The sequence below is a fragment of the Lichenostomus cassidix genome, unplaced genomic scaffold, assembly GCF_008360975.1.
Source record: "Lichenostomus cassidix isolate B80296 unplaced genomic scaffold, HeHo_3.0 HiC_scaffold_43, whole genome shotgun sequence".
In the NCBI taxonomy this organism is placed as follows: Eukaryota; Metazoa; Chordata; class Aves; order Passeriformes; family Meliphagidae; genus Lichenostomus; species Lichenostomus cassidix.
Genome location: NW_028147635.1, coordinates 649,327 through 668,417, shown reverse-complemented (window position 1 = coordinate 668,417; position 19,091 = coordinate 649,327). Strand labels below are relative to the sequence as shown.

General features: G+C 55.7%; 2 protein-coding genes and 1 pseudogene across 3 annotated transcripts in view; 1 reads left to right on the top strand and 2 right to left on the bottom strand.

The window, feature by feature from the left end:
* LOC146421070 (uncharacterized) overlaps positions 1–19,091 on the top strand; it is a 391,077-nt gene that overhangs the window by 297,863 nt on the left and 74,123 nt on the right. The gene's annotated exons all lie outside the window — the stretch shown is intronic.
* On the bottom strand, positions 1,296–18,293 carry LOC146421074 (serine/threonine-protein kinase pim-1-like; annotated as a pseudogene).
* Positions 12,294–19,091, bottom strand: part of LOC146421072 (uncharacterized) — a 61,486-nt gene continuing 54,688 nt past the window's right edge. Inside the window, exon 2 of the mRNA XM_085047617.1 lies at positions 12,294–13,243. Within this exon, the coding sequence (XP_084903743.1) occupies positions 12,489–13,243 (755 nt within the window). The 3' untranslated portion in view covers positions 12,294–12,488. The remainder of the gene's footprint in view (positions 13,244–19,091) is intronic.

The window sequence follows — 19,091 nt, the reverse complement described above, 5'->3', positions numbered from 1 at the left end:
TCCAACCCAAAAGGAATGAAGAGTGGGACAGACAAAACATCCTGTGGACATCCACAGAGCTCAGCTGGAAGGACAGAAACCAGAAACTGCCCATCAGCTGAAGGCTCCTGTCCCCCTTGTCCCAACTGCCCGCAGTGCCCAGGCCATGCTGGCTGAGCTCAGAGCTGTGCCCAAACCTCCCCATCACTGCTGCCTGTGGGAGGAGAGCAGGAGGGCAGGACATGTGCCCAGCCTCCAGCCAGCCATGGCAGAGCCACCTCCTCAGCAGCTGCCCAGAGCAGGATGCTCCTGTGCTCGCTGCCATCTCCCCAGAGCCCTCATCCCACCCCTGCCGAGAAGATGGGGATCCACCTCATAGCATCTGCTGCTGGAAGAAAAGCTGCTCCCAAAGGATGTCCTCACCTTTCTCCAAGGGCACATCTGAGCCATTCTGCAGCTGGTCCCAGCACTGCTCCATCCAGACCAGACACCAGTGAGAGCTCTTCCTTTAAAAACCAAACAGCAAATCAATGAGATTACAAAGAAAAGGTGGAAACAAGAAAAAAGTTCCCCAACATTATCACTGTCAGGAGCTCAAGGAAGGACTAACCCCTCCATGCCAGGGAAAAACCCACTCACAGCTGGGGTAAACCAGGGCTTTCTTCCTTCCCCCTTCATAGCTCCCCCAAAATAATGGTAATCCAGGGCAAACAAGGGCAGTGGAGCAGCCCAAGCCCTTCCTCCCTTGCCTAACAAACCTGCGGCTGCACAGCTTCTGGAGTCCCACCTCTGCTCCCCCCATGGGGGTTTGTTTTGGTCAGGGTGGCTGCCCCCAGCCCCAGCCCAGGGCACAGTGGGTGCTGGGGACTGTTGGCAGGGCCAGGAGCCAACTCCCATTTCATTATCACCCCAGACCATCCCCGCAAGCCCTACCAAAGAGAAGAAGCTGCCAGAATTTAAGTCAATCATCTTCAGCTTTCATGTCACCAGGACAAGGAAGAGGTTGTCATCCTTGAAGTCCTCTTTGGTGTCTCCAGGTGCAGCTCCACCTGGTGCAGCATCTCCAGGGGCTCCTGCTTCTTCCCTGGGGGCCACACCAGGCTGTCAGTGTTCTGCCCAGGGCCCCAGACAACAATGAACCAGGACAAGCAAAACCAGGGTGGATGGTGGCCACCAGTGCTTGCCAGACCAGATCTCCAACTCAGCTCCAGCACAAGAGCTGTGAGTTCCCTGATGATCCCTGCTCAGAGCTACAGGCAGGTCAAAAAAACATCTGGTTTGCTTTACTTCTGGTTGCCAAAAGATGTGTGGAGCTGTTACCTGCCAGGCCCCTGGACCAAACTGTGCACGTGCATCTCTTCCATCTTCTAGGGCCGACGAACACCCTGCATCCAAGGGTCGTTGAAGAGGTCCTCCAGCGATGGCCTGTCCATGGGTTGCATGGACAGACACCTCTTAATAACATCTTGGCACTCTGAGGAGAGAAACCAGAAACTGCCAGTCAGTTGGAGAAGGGTCCTGTCCACTTTTCCCTCCCAGTTCCCATGCCCAGGCCATGCTGGGTGTGCTAGAACTGTGCCTAAACTTCCCAAGGCATTCTCTGTTTTGGAGGAGAGCAGGAGAGCAGGACATGTGCCTCCTCCTCAGCAGCTGCCAGAGCAGGATGCTCATGAGCCTGCTGCTCTCTCCCAGCACTGGTATTCCCCCTGTGCCACAGAGATGAGGATCCACCTTGAGAGAGCCGTCGTGGGAACAAGATCCGCCCCCAGATGATCTCCTGGCCCCTCCTGAATGGGTGCTTCCCGACGACCAGCTGGTACAGCAGGAGGCCCAGGGTCCAGATCGTTGCTGCCCCACCGTTGTAGAATTTGAGGTGGATCCACTCTGGTGGGCTGTAGGACAGGGTTCCTGTGGAATACAGATGGAGTTCATCAGGGGATGCTGCTGCTCCCAGAGCCTCACCCCACATCCCTGGGCATGCAGGGGCTGCACCAGTGGCACACAGGGTGACCTGCTGCCCTCTCGCCAGCACCTGTGACTCATGTACAAACTTGGGGTTGGAAAAGAAGCCACTGGTGTTGGAATGAGGCAGCAGAAGCCCTGGGGAGGTCCAACCAGGACATGCAAAATAAAACCATTCCCATAGGTGGGAAAAACCACTCTCATCCCTCTCTGCATTGCCCCCGAAAAACAATTACAAGCCAAGGCAAACAAGGGGAGTGGAGCAGTCCAAGACCTTCCTCGCCTGCCTACCAAACTGGCTGGGGCATGGGGTCTGACACCCCTCACGGCTACACTCATTGGGGTTTTGTCAGACTGACTGCCTCAGCCCCAGCCCAGCCAAGGGCAGAGTGGGTGGTGAAGGTGGTCAACAGGGCTGCAAGCTGCCCCCTTCGACCCCCACCCAAAAGTAACTTGGCTGAAGAGTTAATCCCATGCCTGGCAGCTATAGGAGAAGCCCTGGTGCTACACCCAGGCTGGACCATGAGATGCCCAGGAGCATCCCCTGGGAAGGCTCACCTGCAAATTGGGTGTAGGCTGTGTCTTGGAGGAAGGTGCCACAGCCAAAGTCGATGAGTTTCAGCTGCCCAGTGGCCAGGTCGAGCAGGATGTTCTCGGGCTTGATGTCCCTGTGCAGCACCCCGCAGCTGGTGCAGTGCCGCACGGCCTCCAGCACCTGCCGGAACATCCCCCGTGCCTCCTCCTCCGGCAGGAACCTCCGCTCTGCCAGGAAATCCCAGAGGTCCTGACAGCGCTCCGGACGCTCCAGCACCAACAGGTAGTCGTTGGGGAGCTCAACCCACTCCAGGAGCTGGATGACACCAGCACAGCCAGTGGACACCTTGTGCAGCAGCACGATCTCCAGGGGCGCACGGGTGCCATCGGGCTACGGGAGGAACACGATGCCATCAGTGGGGCTGAGGCCATGCCATGGCTCTGGGACCCCTCACCCAGCCCGGGATGCTCTGCGCCCCCCGCTCACCCCACGCCCGCTCTACCTCCCTCGAGGCGTCCTGGCAGCTCCCACCCTGCCGGGCCCCGGCTTATCCCCGCCCGGCACGGCCCGGGTTCTGCCGCTGGCCCCGCTCACTCACCAACTCGCCCCAATGATGGATGCGGCTCCGAGACACACATTTGATGGCCACCTGCGAGGAGAGAGCAGCGGGCTCAGCTCGCCGCCCGCCTTGCCGAGCCCCACCCTCCTCCTCCTTCTCCTCCTCCTCTTCCGCCCGCCGCCAGCCCCGCCACTCACCGGGGCTCCGTCCGCTAACCGCGTCCCCGCGTAGACGCTGCCGAACCCGCCTGTGCCAAGCAGCGCACCCAGCCGGTACCGCTCCTGCAGGGCCTCCTGCGCCTTCCCTGCGGGCGACACGCGGCCGTCACCGCTCGGCCCGGGGCCACACACGGTCCCCGACCGCCTCTGCACCGCCCCGGGCCAGGCATCCCCCTCTGAACAGGGCATGGGCGGCTCGGGGCCGGCGGCCAGACTGCCGAGCGGCGGAGCTCGGGCCGGGGAAGGCGCAGCGCGGGCGACAGGAGCGGCCGAGCCGTGTGTGTCGTCCTCGGGCCCCGGGAGGAGCCGGTAACGGGGCCGGAGCTGGGGTCGGGGCCGAAGCTGGGGCCAGGGTCGGGGCTGGGGCCGAAGCTGGGGCCGAAGCTGGGGCCAGGGTCGAGGCCGGGGCCGTGGTCGGGGTCGGCACTGGACCCTGCGTCGGGGCCGGGGCCAGGCTCGGGACAGACGAAGCCAAAGGGTGGCGATGCCACCCCAGACCCAGCCACTGATGCCCGCCCAGCAGCGCCACAGCCAGGACCGGCAGAGCCGGGCAGAGGCGAGAGCGCGGCGGGACGCCCAGGGGCGGGGAGGGGGCAGCCCCGGCCGGGGCCGGGGGCGAGCCTGGGGCATGGCCCGGGCTGGAAGGGGGAGAGGGAGGGCGAGAAAGGAGGGGACACAGGGAAAGGGACACCGGGAGGGGCTGTGGGACAGGGGGAGAGGGAGAGGAGGAGCAGGATAAAGGGATGGAGAGGGTCCTAGAAAATCTTCTTTCGCCGCTGCCGCCGCTGCCGCCGCTGCCGCCGCTGCCGCCGCTGCAACTGAAGCTCCGGGGCAGTTAGTCCGAGTGGCCGTTTGTCCGAGTGGCCGTTTGTCCGAGTGGCCGTTTGTCCGAGTGGCCGTTTGTCTGTTCCCCGCTCGCCCCCGCGCGCCCCACGGCCGAGCCCCGCGCGCCCCCGGGGGCAGCCCCTGAGTCTGTCCAAACACGGGAACTTTGCCGTGTTCAGCCCACATCCAGAGGCTTGACTGCTGCACAGTGGCACAGCAATCCCCTTGGCTGCTCTGGGCATTGTCCCTGCTGAGGGTCAAACACTAGCGGAGCACATTCCCTGTCTCTAGAATTCATACCTGACCCAAGCACTGCACTTGTGTCTCCAGCATTGCTTTCCAAGCAGAACGGGGAAAGACAAACTGTGTAACTCATGGTATTTCGGAGAGTCTAAAACATGCTAAGTCATAGATCTTCGAGGTGAGACCCATTTGCAGTTAATGGCATGGAGAAGTAGTGCAACATGGAAAAGGGGAGCATAGAAATAAATAGAGGAAAACATCTTGAATTGTTTCTTTACCTTTTCTTTTCACTTCTTGAAAGCTGTTTCAGTTTTCCAGGAATCTTCTCCACAGTCCTGTTTGCTCTTTTCAAGAACCTTTCCTGGAGGGAATGAATTGCAGGGATTATTGGGCTGAGCTGGCCCTGGCCGGGTGCCTGGTGCCACCAAAGCCGCTCTGTCACTCTCCTCACAGGTGCAGGACACAGAACCCAGGAGGAAAGGCTCGTGGGCTGGGATAAGGGCAGGGAGAGGTCACTCACTGGTCACTGATAGGGGCACAACAGACACAAGCTAGGGAAATTAATGGAATTGATTTCTAAGCAAATCACAGTATGAGGAGAATTAAAACAAACCCTAACAAAACAGCTTCCCCACCCCTTCCTCCTTCCCAGGCTTCCAGCCTCCACCTGCAGTCCCTGCTCTGCTTTCTCTGCAATTGGAAATTTGTCACCAGCCACAAACTTTGCTTTAGCCTCATCTCGGGATCCCTTCCTGGAAAGGAAGAACTTTCTCCAGCAGAGATTTAGAGTGCAGCAGCCTTTAAAGCTCAGGGTGTTTCTCCTGCAGCTCCTTGTAGGTCTCCTCTTCCTGTGCTGGGTCTCCTGTGCCACAGAACTCTGCCAGCTGCAGCTTTGCAAACATCAGCTCAAGGTCTGGATGTTCCTGAACGATTTGCTCGAGGTCCTTGGGGGCTGCATCCAATGCATTCTTCTTGTCTTCCCCCTTTGCACGGAGCCAGTGGATCTGCTGGCCCCTGGCCAGGGCCTGGCAGAGCAGGTGGAACCTGGGTCCTGCTGCAGGAGCTGGGGGAGCTCCAGGACTCGCTCTGGCCGCTGGGGCAGCCACAACACAAGCCGTTCCCAGCCAGGAGCCGAGGGCTCCGTGTGGCTCTGCAGGACCTTGTCCCTGGGGCTCGTCTGGATCAGCGCGGGCAGCTGGGCTGCACTTGGCTTCCTTTGTGTCCCTGCTTCCCCTGGGACAGCAGCTGCCCAGCGCCGAGGGGACAGCAATGGCACCGGGGCAGTTTGGGGTGAGGTTCAGTGTCTGTGCCTGGCATAAATCCCAAATCCTTCCCGAAGGAGCAGAGAGTGCTGACAGAGCACAGGATGCTCTGCTGAGCACGGGATGGACCCAGGGTGGACAGCTCCGGACTGGTGCTGCCAGTGCCGCGCGGGGCGGGGCCGCTTTGGGGACCCCCCAGGGCAGAGCGCTTTGGGCTGCTTTGGGGCTCTGGGCACCTGCAAAACCGGCGCTGGGCACGGCAAGAGCGTGTGGGGGCAGCTGGGGCCCTACTGGTGGCACTGGTGGCGCTGGGAGTCCCCCGGCCACAGGTGAGGAGCTCTGGGGTGAGCTGGGGGAGGAGCAGGGGGATGGGGCTGGTAGATGGGAGAAGGGGTGCTAAAAGGTGGGGTGAGACCCCCCTAACCGAGTGGGAGGGGAGTGGAACCCTGTAAAAATCAATGTTTACCAAATATGTTAAAAGCCACTAAGAATGAAGAGGGATGGATGAATTACCTTTTGTAATGAGGGAAATAAAGGAAAAAACCCACAACAAAACCCACTGGGGGACTGAGTCCAGGATATCTAATCTCTGAAATTCTCTGCTTGGTGTGGGATAGAATGAAATTGCAAAATCGGTAACAGTGAATTGTTCAATTTATTTAAAAACAATCCCATAAACAGGAAAAGGCCACCTCCTGGTACAGTTAAACTGGGAAATTCACCTGGAAGTTACTGGAAATCGATTTCTCCAAATTACCCAGACAAATTTGGAATCAGTGTCTTTTGGTATTGGTGGACAAATTTTCTGGATGGCCAGAGGTCTTTCCCTGTCGCACCAATAAATCCAGGGAAGTGGTAAATATTATGCTTAATCAATCATACCAAGATTTGGTGGCAACTTGGTTTGTCTTCAGGGAGAAGCCTCCATTTTATAGCAGATGTGGTGCAACAGCTGAGCAAAACCCTGGGTATAAAAAGGGACTGACACAGCCCTTGATGACCACAGGTGAGTGGGAAAGTGGAAAGGATGAATCAGAATTTGAAACAACAAATTAGGAAAATGTGCCAGGAAACCTCTTCAAAACAGCCACAGACACTTCCTCTGGCTCTTCTGTGAGTCAGAATTCAGCCAGGGACAAAACCAGTGAATTGCTGTAGGGTTGGCTGTACCAAACACCATCAGTTCCTGGAGAAATCCATCCAAAGGGAGAAACAGATTTAAATCTATACCTGGTTTCTTTAGGAAAGGTGGTTTATAACCCTGTCAGGACCAGTTGCTGTGGATGTCCCTGTTGATCCATTCCAGTCTGGGGATTTTGTGTATGTAAAGAGTTGGAGCTCTGAACCCTTGAAGGAAGAGTGCAAAGGAGCTTTCCAAGTTCTCCTGGTAACCTACACTGCCCTCAGGGTGGAAGGAATTGAACCCTGGGTTCATCACACGCAGGTAAAACCAGCAACCACATATTAAATACAGCAGAGAGAAAACTGACTGATACCCTGGACCCTGCAGGTTATATATATATATATATACACTACTGTTTTAGGTATCAAATATGAGTTTCTAAGGGGATACTGTTTATTGGATCTAGATGAAGATGATGACTAATTGCATATTTATAATAACAATAGAAACTATGTTGTTAACCTCTGGGGAGGGGAATGTGATCTTAAAGTTAGTGCAAGATTTTTGCAGATTACAGAATGTAACCCCTATAACAGCTTGTTTGCCAACACATTTTCTCTGCAGAAAATCCAATTCCGTGGGGAGCTTTAGTCAGTGCTTTGACAAAAATCTGGGAACACGTGTGGGAAGGAAATAGCACCCAGGGCAAATGGAAAGGGATGGAAGGAGAATATTCCTTACAAAGGAATTCTTACAGATCAGAACGATACTGTTGAGAATTGTAATATCTCAAAACTGGATCTGGAAATCACCTCAGGAAATACCTATTGGCTGACAGATTACACCCCTTGGGGATGTCAAATTCCAGAAGTATGGAATAGCCCTCAGACAGGACAGTGGGAATATATCCAGCCAGTTCAGTGGTGTCTGGACTGGGAAGGGAGCCCAGGCCTCCCAGAGGACCCCTTCCAGGTGGGTATAAAATAGCCTGATTTAATAAGGCCAAGGCCAAAGGATCCCAGGGCAAAGGAAAAGTGGAATTGCATTTGGATAGACACTTGAACTGTTTGGAATCCTGAGGTACAGTGGCTCATGGCTGTGGCCCAGGCTCTGAGGGTGGGATGTGTCTGTAGAAATTATTCTGTCTTTCTTAATGACACCTGTTAGGTCTCACCTAACAAACAGTTCAGCTTGGCGAGACACAGACTGTCAGCAGGACATGGTGAAATCATTAGTTCACTTAGGGTGGGTGGGAAGTGATGGAATTTGGGGCACACATTTGCCCTTGGGGGAATCAAGAGCACAATGGACACTTGGGGTTTTAAGGTTATGTCCCTTGTGGAAGGAATCACCCCTGGGAACCCAGCTGTGGGGAAAGGTTAAAGGGGATGAAACTTGGAAACATCCCAGCATGGGAACTGCAGTGGGATGGATTTTAGAATCCATCTTTACTCCTCAGAGATCTTTCTTTAGGAACAGACCAAACACACACCATTGGAGTACAAATGGGAACTTTAGTGAATGCAACTCAGTTGGGGTTTACTGAAATAAATGCACAATTGCAAGCCACAACTAAAATGACCTTACAGAACAAACTGTCATTAGATCTTTTGCTGTTACATGGAGTATGTGGATATTTGAATTGAAACAACAACACTTGTGTGCACATTCCAAATGTGATGCTGAATTGGATGATCAGGTAGAGAGGATAAAATTGGTTGCTGCATCCAGCAGGGAATTAAGGGGAGGATTAGAAAGTAACTGGTTAAATAAATTATTTAAAGGACTTGGATTTTCTCTGACTGCTTGGTTGGCCTTACTTTTGTAAAGTATAATTGGGATCACAGTAATAATTGTGATTATGACACTTGCTTTAAGCTGTGTAAAGAACACAACTGTGAATGCAACTGAGGAACTCACGGGATGTGAGTAAAAGAGCAGAGTGAGGCTTGTGAAGGCTTGAAGGGAAGAGAAGCTTCCCAAGCCTCAAAGAGGGGGAATGTTGCCAGATGAAGAATCATTTGCACCTGCTGGGTTCATACAATGTTTATTCTCCAGAACCCCCTGGCCCCTGGAACCACACAATGCTTATTGTGTAGGAAGCAATCAGCCCAGGTGTGCCAACTTCTACCAGCTCACCAGGCAGTCAGGTATGGCTTTGGGGTCACCAACCACCAGGGACCACCAAAGAGAGCCCCAGGACAGAAGAACAGATGTGCAAAGGGTGGGGGAAAATATGGTAATAATTTTGGGGAAAGATTATCATATGTAAGTTTATTCTGGGACAGTCATTGAATATGTATGTAAAGTACAGGCTATAAACAGGACCTTTCCTGTGCTCAGCATGCACAGCTTTGAGAGGAGCTCTTCCCTGTGCATCTGGCCAAATAAAAAATGCTGCTGCTTAATGCTGCATTGGGGTTAAGGAGGTTTTTATTTTACTGAATTTTTGGTGACACCTCTCTGGCTGTGTCATAGAACCACAGAGCAGCTGTGATGTCAGAAAGGTGCTGTGTGACATCACAGAATGGGTTGTGTGAGGACATCGAGCAGCTGCAACATCATAGAGTCAATGTGTGACATCACAGAGCAGGCTGTGACACAGAGGAGGCTGTGTGACATCACAGAGAGGTGTGACATCACAGGATGGTGATGGGACATGGTAGAGTGGGCTGTGAGATCACAGAGCTGCCTGTGGGACATCACAGAGCGGGCTGTGACACTGCAGGGCAGTTGTGTGACATCACAGAGTGGGCCATGACATCACAGAATGGGTAGTGACAACACAGAGTGGGTTGAGACATCAAAGGGGGGAACTGTGTGACATCACAAGGCAATTGTTACATCACAGGGCAGCCATGACATCACAGACTCGCTGTGTGACATCACAGAGGAGGTAGTGTCCTACCACAGAGAGGGATTTGACATCACAAGATGGCTGTGTGACATCCCAGAGTGGGCTGTGACATCACAGGGTAGTTGTGAGAGGTCACTGGGGAAGTCACTCTGCCCCAGCCCCCCTCACAGTTCCCCCCAGAGAAGTCCAACGCTGCTTGTGCACAGCAGGGTCCCCTGTCCCTCCAGGTCCCCCCTGGCACCTCGGGGTCAAGGCAGGACCTTGCCCTGACCCCAAGCACTGTCCCACCTGCAGGATCTGCTTCCCATCAGCCTCTTCCTCCTGCAGCCCCAAGCCCAGGTTGGTGCTAAACAAAGGGCGCTGGCTCAGGGTCATCCCCCAGTGGGGGCTGTGCACCCCCTCTGCCCTCTCCCCAAATTCCCTCCTGGGGGCAGCAGGAGCTGGGTCAGGAGCCCTGTGGGGAGGGAAAAGGGGGGACACTGGGATGGGGGATCACACGTGCTCTCAGGGACACACATGACCCCTGGGGACACCCTTCACCTTCTCCTGCAGAGCCAGGAGGATGAACTCCAACATGGAGCCCCCAAACCCCAGCAGCACCTTGGGGGGTGGGGTATGGTGGCAGCTTTCGGGGTCTGGGTTTGTCATGGCCACTCAAAAAACCTGTCCCAGCCCCACAGCCACTCCCAGGCCCCTCAAACCACCCAACAGCTCCTCCTAGGATGCCCCAAAACTGCTCCCTGCAATATAAATTGGCCCAAGAGCCACCATAACCCCATTCCCATCTCCCCCTACACACACCCAAATTCTCTCAAAGACACACAGCCCTGCCAGGACCCCAAACCTCTCTCACAGATCCTGCCAAACTCCCTCTCAGCACCACAAATGCCCCCAAAAGCCACAAAAGCCCCTCCCAATCCCCCCAGGATTCCCTAAACCCCCTCCCACCCCCCATGGCACCTACCAGGAGAGGCTGGTAGACAGGAACATCCACAGCTGGGAGCAGCTCAGGCACTTCAGCAGTGATTTGGGCACTTTGTGGGGCACACCCCACATGGGGAGAGGCAGGCCAGGGACTGGGACAGACAACCAGAATTCCTGAACAACAGATGGGCTCAGGTGGACATATTCTGCTGGAACAGCTATGAGACTGTTGTCCTGGCCCCAGCCTGGGCAGCCCCAGAACATCCAAATCCTCATGGATATTCCCCTCAACCCCACATTCACCCCCAAATCCACAGTAAAGTGGTGCAACTTTAGATCTCTTTGTTTCATTTCTTTATTTTACCTCAGCTTTGGTTGTTCTGACAAGGTGATGATGGAAATTATTTAGGTTGGAAAAGACCTCCAAGATCATCCATCATTTCTTGATGCCACCAGAAGAAACAATTACACAGCAGGTAACAATTTTCAGGGTGTAACATTAATAAATCAGCTCTTCCCAATGAATTTCATACGTCAATCTGAGTCCCGATGGATTGTTCCTGCCCCTGTGTTTGTCCAGGTGGCCACAGGGAATCAGGAGGACATGGAAGCCACCAGCCAGGTGCCTTTCCAACCTGAGTATGTTAGTTTTGCGTAGCCCAGAACATCAGCAAGATATCTTTAGCATCTAGGGGAAACTCAAAGCCTTCAAAAGCTGTTGTGGTAGGCCTGAAGAAGTGGCTGAAGGGTTGGGAGAAAACTCACCCCTGTGTTCATGAGTTGGTTTTGCTTAGCCCAGTTTTTGCTAGTGGGTGGGGAGGGGCACAAAAATGGCTCCTGTGTGTCCTGCATGAATGTTCTAGAAGTTTTCACCATGTCCAGCAGAGCCAATCTCTGATGGCTCTGAAGATGATGGACATGCTGCTGGCCAAGTCTGGGCCAATTAGAGATGTTGGTTACACCTCTGGGATATCATATTTAAGAAGAAGTCAAATCAATGTGAGCAAGCACTTCTTTTTAGACAGAGGATGAGGAGGAGGTGAGAATATGTGAGGAAAAACATCATGGAGACATCAAGGTCAGTGGAGAAGGTGGGGGAGGAGGTGCTCCAGGCACCAGAGCTGAAAATCCTCTGCTGGCCGTGGTGAGGACCATGGGGAAGCAGGTTGTCCCCCTGCAGCCCATGGGGTCCAGGGGGGGTGCAGAGATCCACCCACAGCCCGTGGGGAGGTGCTCACGCTAGAGGAGCAGGTGGATGCCTGGAGGAAGCTGTGATCCAGTGGGAGTCCCAGTGCAGGGAAAGGCCTTGTTCCTTGGGATGGAAACAGCCTGGCCTGGGCTCAGAGCTCTGAACCCTGTGGACAACTCATGGGGCAGCAGATTCCATCAGCTGCAGCTCAAGAGATTGGAACCACGGCAAAGAAGTTTGCAGAGGACTGTCTCCAGTGGGAGGGACCCATGGCTAAGTAGAGGACTCCTCTCCCTAAACATAGGAAGAAATTTTAGTCATGGACTGACCAAAAAAACCCATACCCTGCCTACCACAACCCCCTGTGCTATTGGTGGAAAAGAGGGAGGGGGTGAGCAGAGAAACAGTGTATTAAGAGCTTATATTTAGTTCTCATTTGCCTCCTCTGATTCTGTTTAGAGTTACGTTACCAGTAAATCACTTTGACACTTTTAAGTTCTCAGCCTGTTTTACCCTTCACTGCATCCTGCCTGGTTCATTATCTCCACTCATGAGCCCTGTTTGTATGTGTGTGTGTGTGTGTGTGTCTGTTAGGGTTTTTATTCCCCACTCCTCTGCACAGCTGCAGCAGGGGAGAGAAGAAAAAGCAGATTTCATAGGTGCCTGGCATTTGGCCAGGGTCAAACCACAACACTGGGTCACTGGCAGTGTGGGTCACCAGGGCTCTTCCCAATGAGGGTCCTCTGATGGGGGATGAATACGGAGCAGTGCATGAAGCTCTTCCCCCACCCGGGGCACTCGCAGGGCTTCCCTTACCGGTGGCTCCGTTGGTGTTTGGTCAACTTAGAGCTCTGGGTGAAGCTCTTCCCACACTCAGGACACTCATAGGGTCTCTCCCCTGTGTGGATGCGCCGGTGGGTGATGAGGGTGGAGTTGTGCTTGAAGCCCTTCCTGCAGTCGGGGCAGCGGAAGGGCCTCTCGTCTGTGTGAATTCGCTGATGACTGAGGAGATGGGAGCTGGTCTGAAACCTCTTCCCACACTCGGAACACTCGTAGGGCCTCTCCCCAGTGTGGATCCTCTTGTGACGGATCAGGGTGGAGCTCCGGCTGAAGCTCTTCCCACATTCCCCACACTCATAGGGCCTCTCCCCTGTGTGGATCCTCTGGTGGCAGATCAGGGTTGATCTGTGGCTGAAGCTCTTCCCACATTCCCCACACTCGTAGGGCTTCTCCCCTGTGTGGATCGGCTGGTGATCCATAAGCTGGGAGATCTTTCTGAAGCTCTTCCCACATTCCCCACACTCATAGGGCTTCTCGGTCTCAAGAAGCTTCTCAGGAATTTCCAGCTCCGAAATCTGGCTGAAGCTCTTGCCAACTTCCTGGCACAGGGTGGGTCTTTGATCTTCAGAGCACCCTGGGCTGGGTTTGCAGCCCCTCCTTGTGCAGCATCTCTGGGGCTTTTCCTCCCGGTTGGATTCCTGGGTCATGGAGCTGCTCAAAATGGCCTCTTCCATGAGGTTCTGCCGTAAGGACTTGTCCTCCCTGGTCTCTCTCCTCAGCTTGTTGTCTGGGGAAGGAAGGACAAGGAGAGGATTTGGGATTTGCCTCCATGCCAGAGGGAAGGGGAAGGAGATCCCCCCAATCCATCCCTACCAGGACAGAGTCAGCAGCAGGGTTGTCCTGCAGCCAGGGGTGATGCTGGGCTGGGAGATGGAGGAGAAGAGAGCAGGAAAGGGGCAGTGACTTCCTCCTCACCTGCCTGGCTGTCCTGGCGCATCTTCCTCTTCCTCGCAGCTTCCTCCTTCTCCATCTGGCCAAGTTTTGGGAATTGGAAATCCTCGTTTGGGTAAAAGAAAGGTGTGAGTGCCTTGGGTTATGGGTTCCTCCTGCCCAAGTCTATCTCTAGAAGTCACCGGGTGTTTTGTGTCTATAAAATCCTCCGAAAATAAGAATGAGTTCAGAAAAAGCCTCCCAGGAGTTCCCCCTTTCCAGTCTCCTGTTTTTGGGGTTCTGGGGTTTCCCATTCTCAAAGCTGCTGGGGCTACCATGGGTCCTGGGGATCCCCTTCTCCTGGGTCCTGATTAGGGATGCTGTGGGGTTTCAGTGCTCCCAGGGGTCCCTTCTTCCCTGATTGTGCTTTGGCTCCAAGGGCTCCCAGGGTCCCCCTCTTCAGGCTCCCCCCACTCCAGGCACTCGGGGCTTCCCCCTGTCCCCATCACCTCTTTCAGTGTCACAGTGTCCCAGCCCTGCCTCATCTCCAGCCTCCCCCACCCCTCCAGGCTGCCAGGGGTCCCCCAGCTCCGGTATTGCCTCTCTCTGCTCTCTCCACTTGGGGAGTACAACGTTCCACCCTCCCAGCTCTCTCAGGGATCCCCAAAACTGATGTCCTGTCCTGCTGATAGCAAGCAATTCCCAAATGGACTCCCAATATTCCACCAAAGGTGCATTTATGGCTCAGCTTTGGAGTCCTGCAAGATCCAAACATACCCTCTGGCCCAAAAAATCCCCACCAGGGGCATGCAAAGATATCTGGCACTCACTTCCAGAATCTGCAAGTTCCAAACACCCTCAAAAACTAACACCCTCCCAGAGAGCCCCCTGATAGCTTTGGGGTGAGCTTCCCCTCCCTGGTAACCTGTGGAATGCAGGGGGGGCAATGATCCCAGAGCCAGGGTTGCTGCAGACACAGTGGGTGGTGAAATCTCATGGTTCTCCTGATCCTCCTTTTCCTGCTCCTCCTCCTCTCTCCCTCCTCTTCCTCCCGCTCCTCCTCTGCTAACACCCCAGACCCCCATTCCCCACCCTCCTCTGATCCACGGCTGCTGCAGCACTGGCTGCTGGGTGGGGGGAACCCCCCGATCAGCCCCAGGGATGGACAGGGGGCTTGGGGACCCCCAGTGCAGATCCACCTCCCCCAGAGCCCCAGGGAATTGCTGCAGGGATCCAATGCTGGGGGACAGGGCTGGAGCCCCATGGAACTGCCCTGCTTCCGTGCCAACCCCACCTTTCCCTCCCCTCTCCTCCCCTTTCCCATCCTTCTCCCAATCCACAGACCCCTCCCAACTCAACTGGCGTGTCCCATCCCCCTCCCGCTCTCTTTGGGGGTCACAGCCCCCTTTTTTCCCTTGCTCTTCTACCCTTGCACCATCATTCCCTTAATCCCAACACCCCCTCCCCTACTGGGGGTTCCAGGCCCCTCCTGCCCACTCTGGGGGTCCCAATCCCCATCTCGCTCCATTTGGGCTCCCAGCCCCGCTTCTCACCGCGCCCCCTGCTCACCCCGCGGCCTGGGGGACTCCCAGCGCCCCCAGTGCCACCAGTAGGGCCCCAGCGGCCCCCACACGCTCTTGCCGTGCCCAGCGCCGGTTTTGCAGGTGCCCAGAGCCCCAAAGCAGCCCAAAGCGCTCTGCCCTGGGGGGTCCCCAAAGCGGCCCCGCCCCGCGCGGCACTGGCAGCACCAGTCCGGAGCAGTGCGCAGCGCGGGCGGGCGGCATCAGCCGTGCCGGGCAGGGCCGGGCAATGCCCGCGGGGCTCCCCCCGCACTCGGCCCCCAGTTGCCGGGACAGCAAGGGGGGCCCGGCCTGGGCGCCCCCCATCTCCCCTCTCCCCAAATTCCGCTCTGGGAGGCGCTGGGGGCGAGGGGGGGAGCAGGTGGGGTCCAGAGGTTCCGGAGCCACGTGTCCCCCGCTGCCAGCGCCACCCCCGGAGGATCAGGGGTACCCCAAAAGTCCCTCACAGCTGCCGGACACCCCGCAAGCCCCTAAGGAGTGGGGTCCCCCCGGCTTCATCACCTCCAACCTTTGGCTGCCTCATCCCAGGCCCCATCCCACCCATCCCCCTCCCCCAGACTTCATCCCACACCCCAATCCACATCCAACCCTTCCCGAGCCCATCCCATCCCCTCCCATCCCATCCCATCCCATCCCATCCCATCCCATCCCATCCCTCCCAGCAGAGACCACCTGGATCCCCTAAAAATTCCACATGCTGGGGACTCCCCCATATGCCCCCAAGGGGGCACTTGCAAGTCACATTTGGAGTCCTGCAAGATCCAAAAATCCGCCCCCTCCCTCCCCATTGCCCCTCCCGCCCAAAAAACCCCTACCGTGCAGCCAACAAAGATATTTGGGGTTACGTGCTGCAGTCCTACAAGGTCCAAAAATCCCCCCCTCCCAAAAACAACCCCAGGCATCGCCCAAGATATTTGGGCCGAGCTCCCCCTGCCCGCTCACCTGTGGGATGTCCCGGGGGGGCGACGCTCCCGGGCCGAGGGTTGCAGACACAAAGAACAATAACTCCTGCTCTGTACCTTTGGGTGCTCAGTGTGTCTGCTGGGAGCCTCCTCAAGGGCTTTCAGCCACTGCTCAGCCCATGGACAGCAGCAGCAGCACCTTTGCAGGGCCCAGCAGGGCTCTTGCCAGCTGCCCTTGCCCACCTGCACACAGAGCCTCCCCCAGGCAGGGCCCTGCAGACAGGCAGGTTTCTGTAGGGCCAGGCGAGTGCACAGAGGGTGGGATGGGCTCTGTGAGCGCTGACAGGGACAAGGCTCCTCTCAGGAGGAACATGTGCAGCACAGGGAGATGATGAGGGAAGGAGAGGGAGCTGAACAGAGCAATGCTGTGGGCAGGAGGGCACTGTTGGTGTGTGGGAGGTGCCGTGCACAGCTGGGGACAGGGAACACTGTCCTGAGTGCCAGGCTGTCCCTGCCCTGCCCTCTCAGGCACAGCACCACAACATCTTCTCTTGTTTCTGCATTCCTCTGATACTGTCACTGTTATCTGGTGCTCTCAGGGAGGCTCTGGGCTTTGCAGCAGCTGAGGCAGGCACTGCCCTTGGGATTCCTCCCAGGCAGCTGTGTCCATGGGAATGGGGTGTCCAAGCTTCCCTGTGACCTGTGGGGCTGTGGGCAAAGCAGTCCCTGGGAAAGGGGAAGGAGCTGAGCCTCCCTCCCTGAGATGCCATCATGAGCACACCTGGGGATCTCCTTGCTGTGTCCTTCCAAGCTCTGAGCTTCCCTCCTGGGTGCAAATCTGTGCCAGAGCCTCTTAGAGTTCCCTGAATGCCCCATGGGGAAGTGCAGAGATGCCACAAGTGAGGAAATGCTGTTGGGTTTGCCAAGGTAACAGTGAGTGTCCTTGGCAGAAGGAGGGGCTGAGACCTTGCTGAGAGACCTTTGGAGAGGGTGAGACATTCAGTGATCCCTCTGCTCTCAGCAGGGTCTGGTTTCTTCCCAGGGCGACAGGGGAGTGTGATTGTGCTGTGATTGCATTAAAGGTGCAAACCCAGGGCAGTTGGGAACAAGCCCATCCAGCCCCTCACCTTGCCCTGAGCCACAGGGAATCCCTTTGCTTCTCACATCTCTCAGTGGCAAACTCTGAGTATAGCAGAAATGCTGGGGATTTCTGACCTCAGAGAACCAGGAATGATGTGTGGGTAGGAAAAGATTCCTTAAAACTCCCTCCTGCTATCCTGTGGAACTGCAAGTGAAAATGCTACCAAGCCTTTCTGCATTAGGAGGGATTCCCCTGACAAATTCTGAATATTCAGCCTTGTCCCTCTGCCCCATGGCCACAATCCCAGGGCAGCAGGGCAGGGATGGCTCCTGGAGAGCCCCACGCACAGGCCTGGCTGCTCATGGCACACTCAGACAGCAAAAGTGGAGCTCAGGCAGGAACCTGGATGAAGGTTTTCCCAGAGAAGCAACAAGGGTGGATGACTCCCAGCGGGACAGTCTGCAGGGAATGGCACAGCTTTGGCTCAAAGCAGCCTCTCCTAACTTGTCACTGTCCTTTTCTCCATCAACAGGTCCCCATGGCCAGACACAGCAAATGTCCAACAGCAGCTCCATCACCCACTTCCGCCTCCTGGCATTTGCAGACATGCAGCAGCTGCAGCTCCTGCACTTCTGCCTCTTGCTGGGCATCTCCCTGGCTGCCCTCCTGGCCAACAGCCTCATCATCAGCGCCGTAGCCTGCGGCCACCACCTGCACACCGCATGTTCTTCTTCCTGCTCTGCCTGGCCCTCACTGACCTGGGCTCCATCTGCTCCACTGTCCCCAAAGGCATGCACAATTCCCTCTGGGACACCAGGGACATCTCCTATGAATGATGTGCTGCTCAGCTGTTTATTTTTGTTTTTTTTCATTTCAGCAGATTATTATCTCCTCACCATCATGTGTTATGACCACTCTGTGTCCATCTGCAAACCCCTGCACTGTGGGACCCTCCTGGGCAGCAGAGCTTGTGCCCACATGGCAGCAGCTGCCTGGGCCAGTGGCTTTCTCACTTCTCTGCTGCACACAGCCAATACATTTTCCCTTCCCCTGTGCCAGGGTAATGCCCTGGGCCAGTTCTTCTGTGAAGTGCCCCAGATCCTCAAGCTCTCCTGTGCACACTCCAGCCTCAGGGAACTTTGGCTCATGGTCATTACTGCTTGGATATCTTCTGGCTGTTTTGTGTTCATTGTTTTCTCCTATGTGCAGATCTTCAGGGCTGTGCTGAGGATCCCCTCTGAGCAGGGACAGCACAAAGCCTTTTCCACATGCCTCCCTCACCTGGCCGTGGTCTCCCTGGTTATCAGCACTGCCATGTTTACCTACCTGAAGCCCTCCTTCCATCTCTCCTCATCCCTGGATCTGGTGGTATCAGTTCTGTACTCGGTGGTGCCTCCAGCACTGAACCCCCTCATCTCCAGCCTGAGGAACCAGGAGCTCAAGAAAGCTCTCAGAGGACTGATTTTTGGATGCTTTTCAACTATCCCAGACTACCTGCTTTCCTCTGTCACTGGGTCCTGGTTCACATCATGACAAGGCCAAGTCTCTCCTTATTTACATTGTTTCTGCTTCTGATGGTGTTGTCTTCAAAGCAATGGTATTATTCATTCTCTCCAATTTAATTATCCCTTCATCTTTTGTAACCCAGAGACTTCATGTAAGTGAGGAGTCTCAAGTATTTAAGTGAAATAAATGAACCTTTAACAATGTTTTTGTTAGTTTTGTACTATGCTCATCATATCAGGAATGAACAGAGCAGGAACAGCTCTTGAGGGCCATAAGGCTGTTATGTTGGCCTGGGGAGATGGGATGGCAGAAGGGGCTGCAGAGCTCTCAGGATCTTCTGGCCAGGAGAGCAGGGGACACATGGAGCCTCCTCTTCCTTTGGCCAGGCACATTCCCCCATCGGTGGGGCTGAGTCCTCTGGGAGCTGCAGCTGCTGCTGTGCCCTGGAGAGGGGCTGAGGCCGTGGGGCCAGTGCCCAGAGCAGCCTGGCCTGAGCAGGGCTGTGGGACCAGAGGCGGCTGGGCTGTGCTGGGGAGAGCCCCTTGGTGCTGCAGAGAGCTCAGGGCAGCTGGGAGAGCTTGAGGGGGAGCTGGGCTGGGCTGAGAGAAGCTGGCAGAGAAACCCATCAGTGTCCAT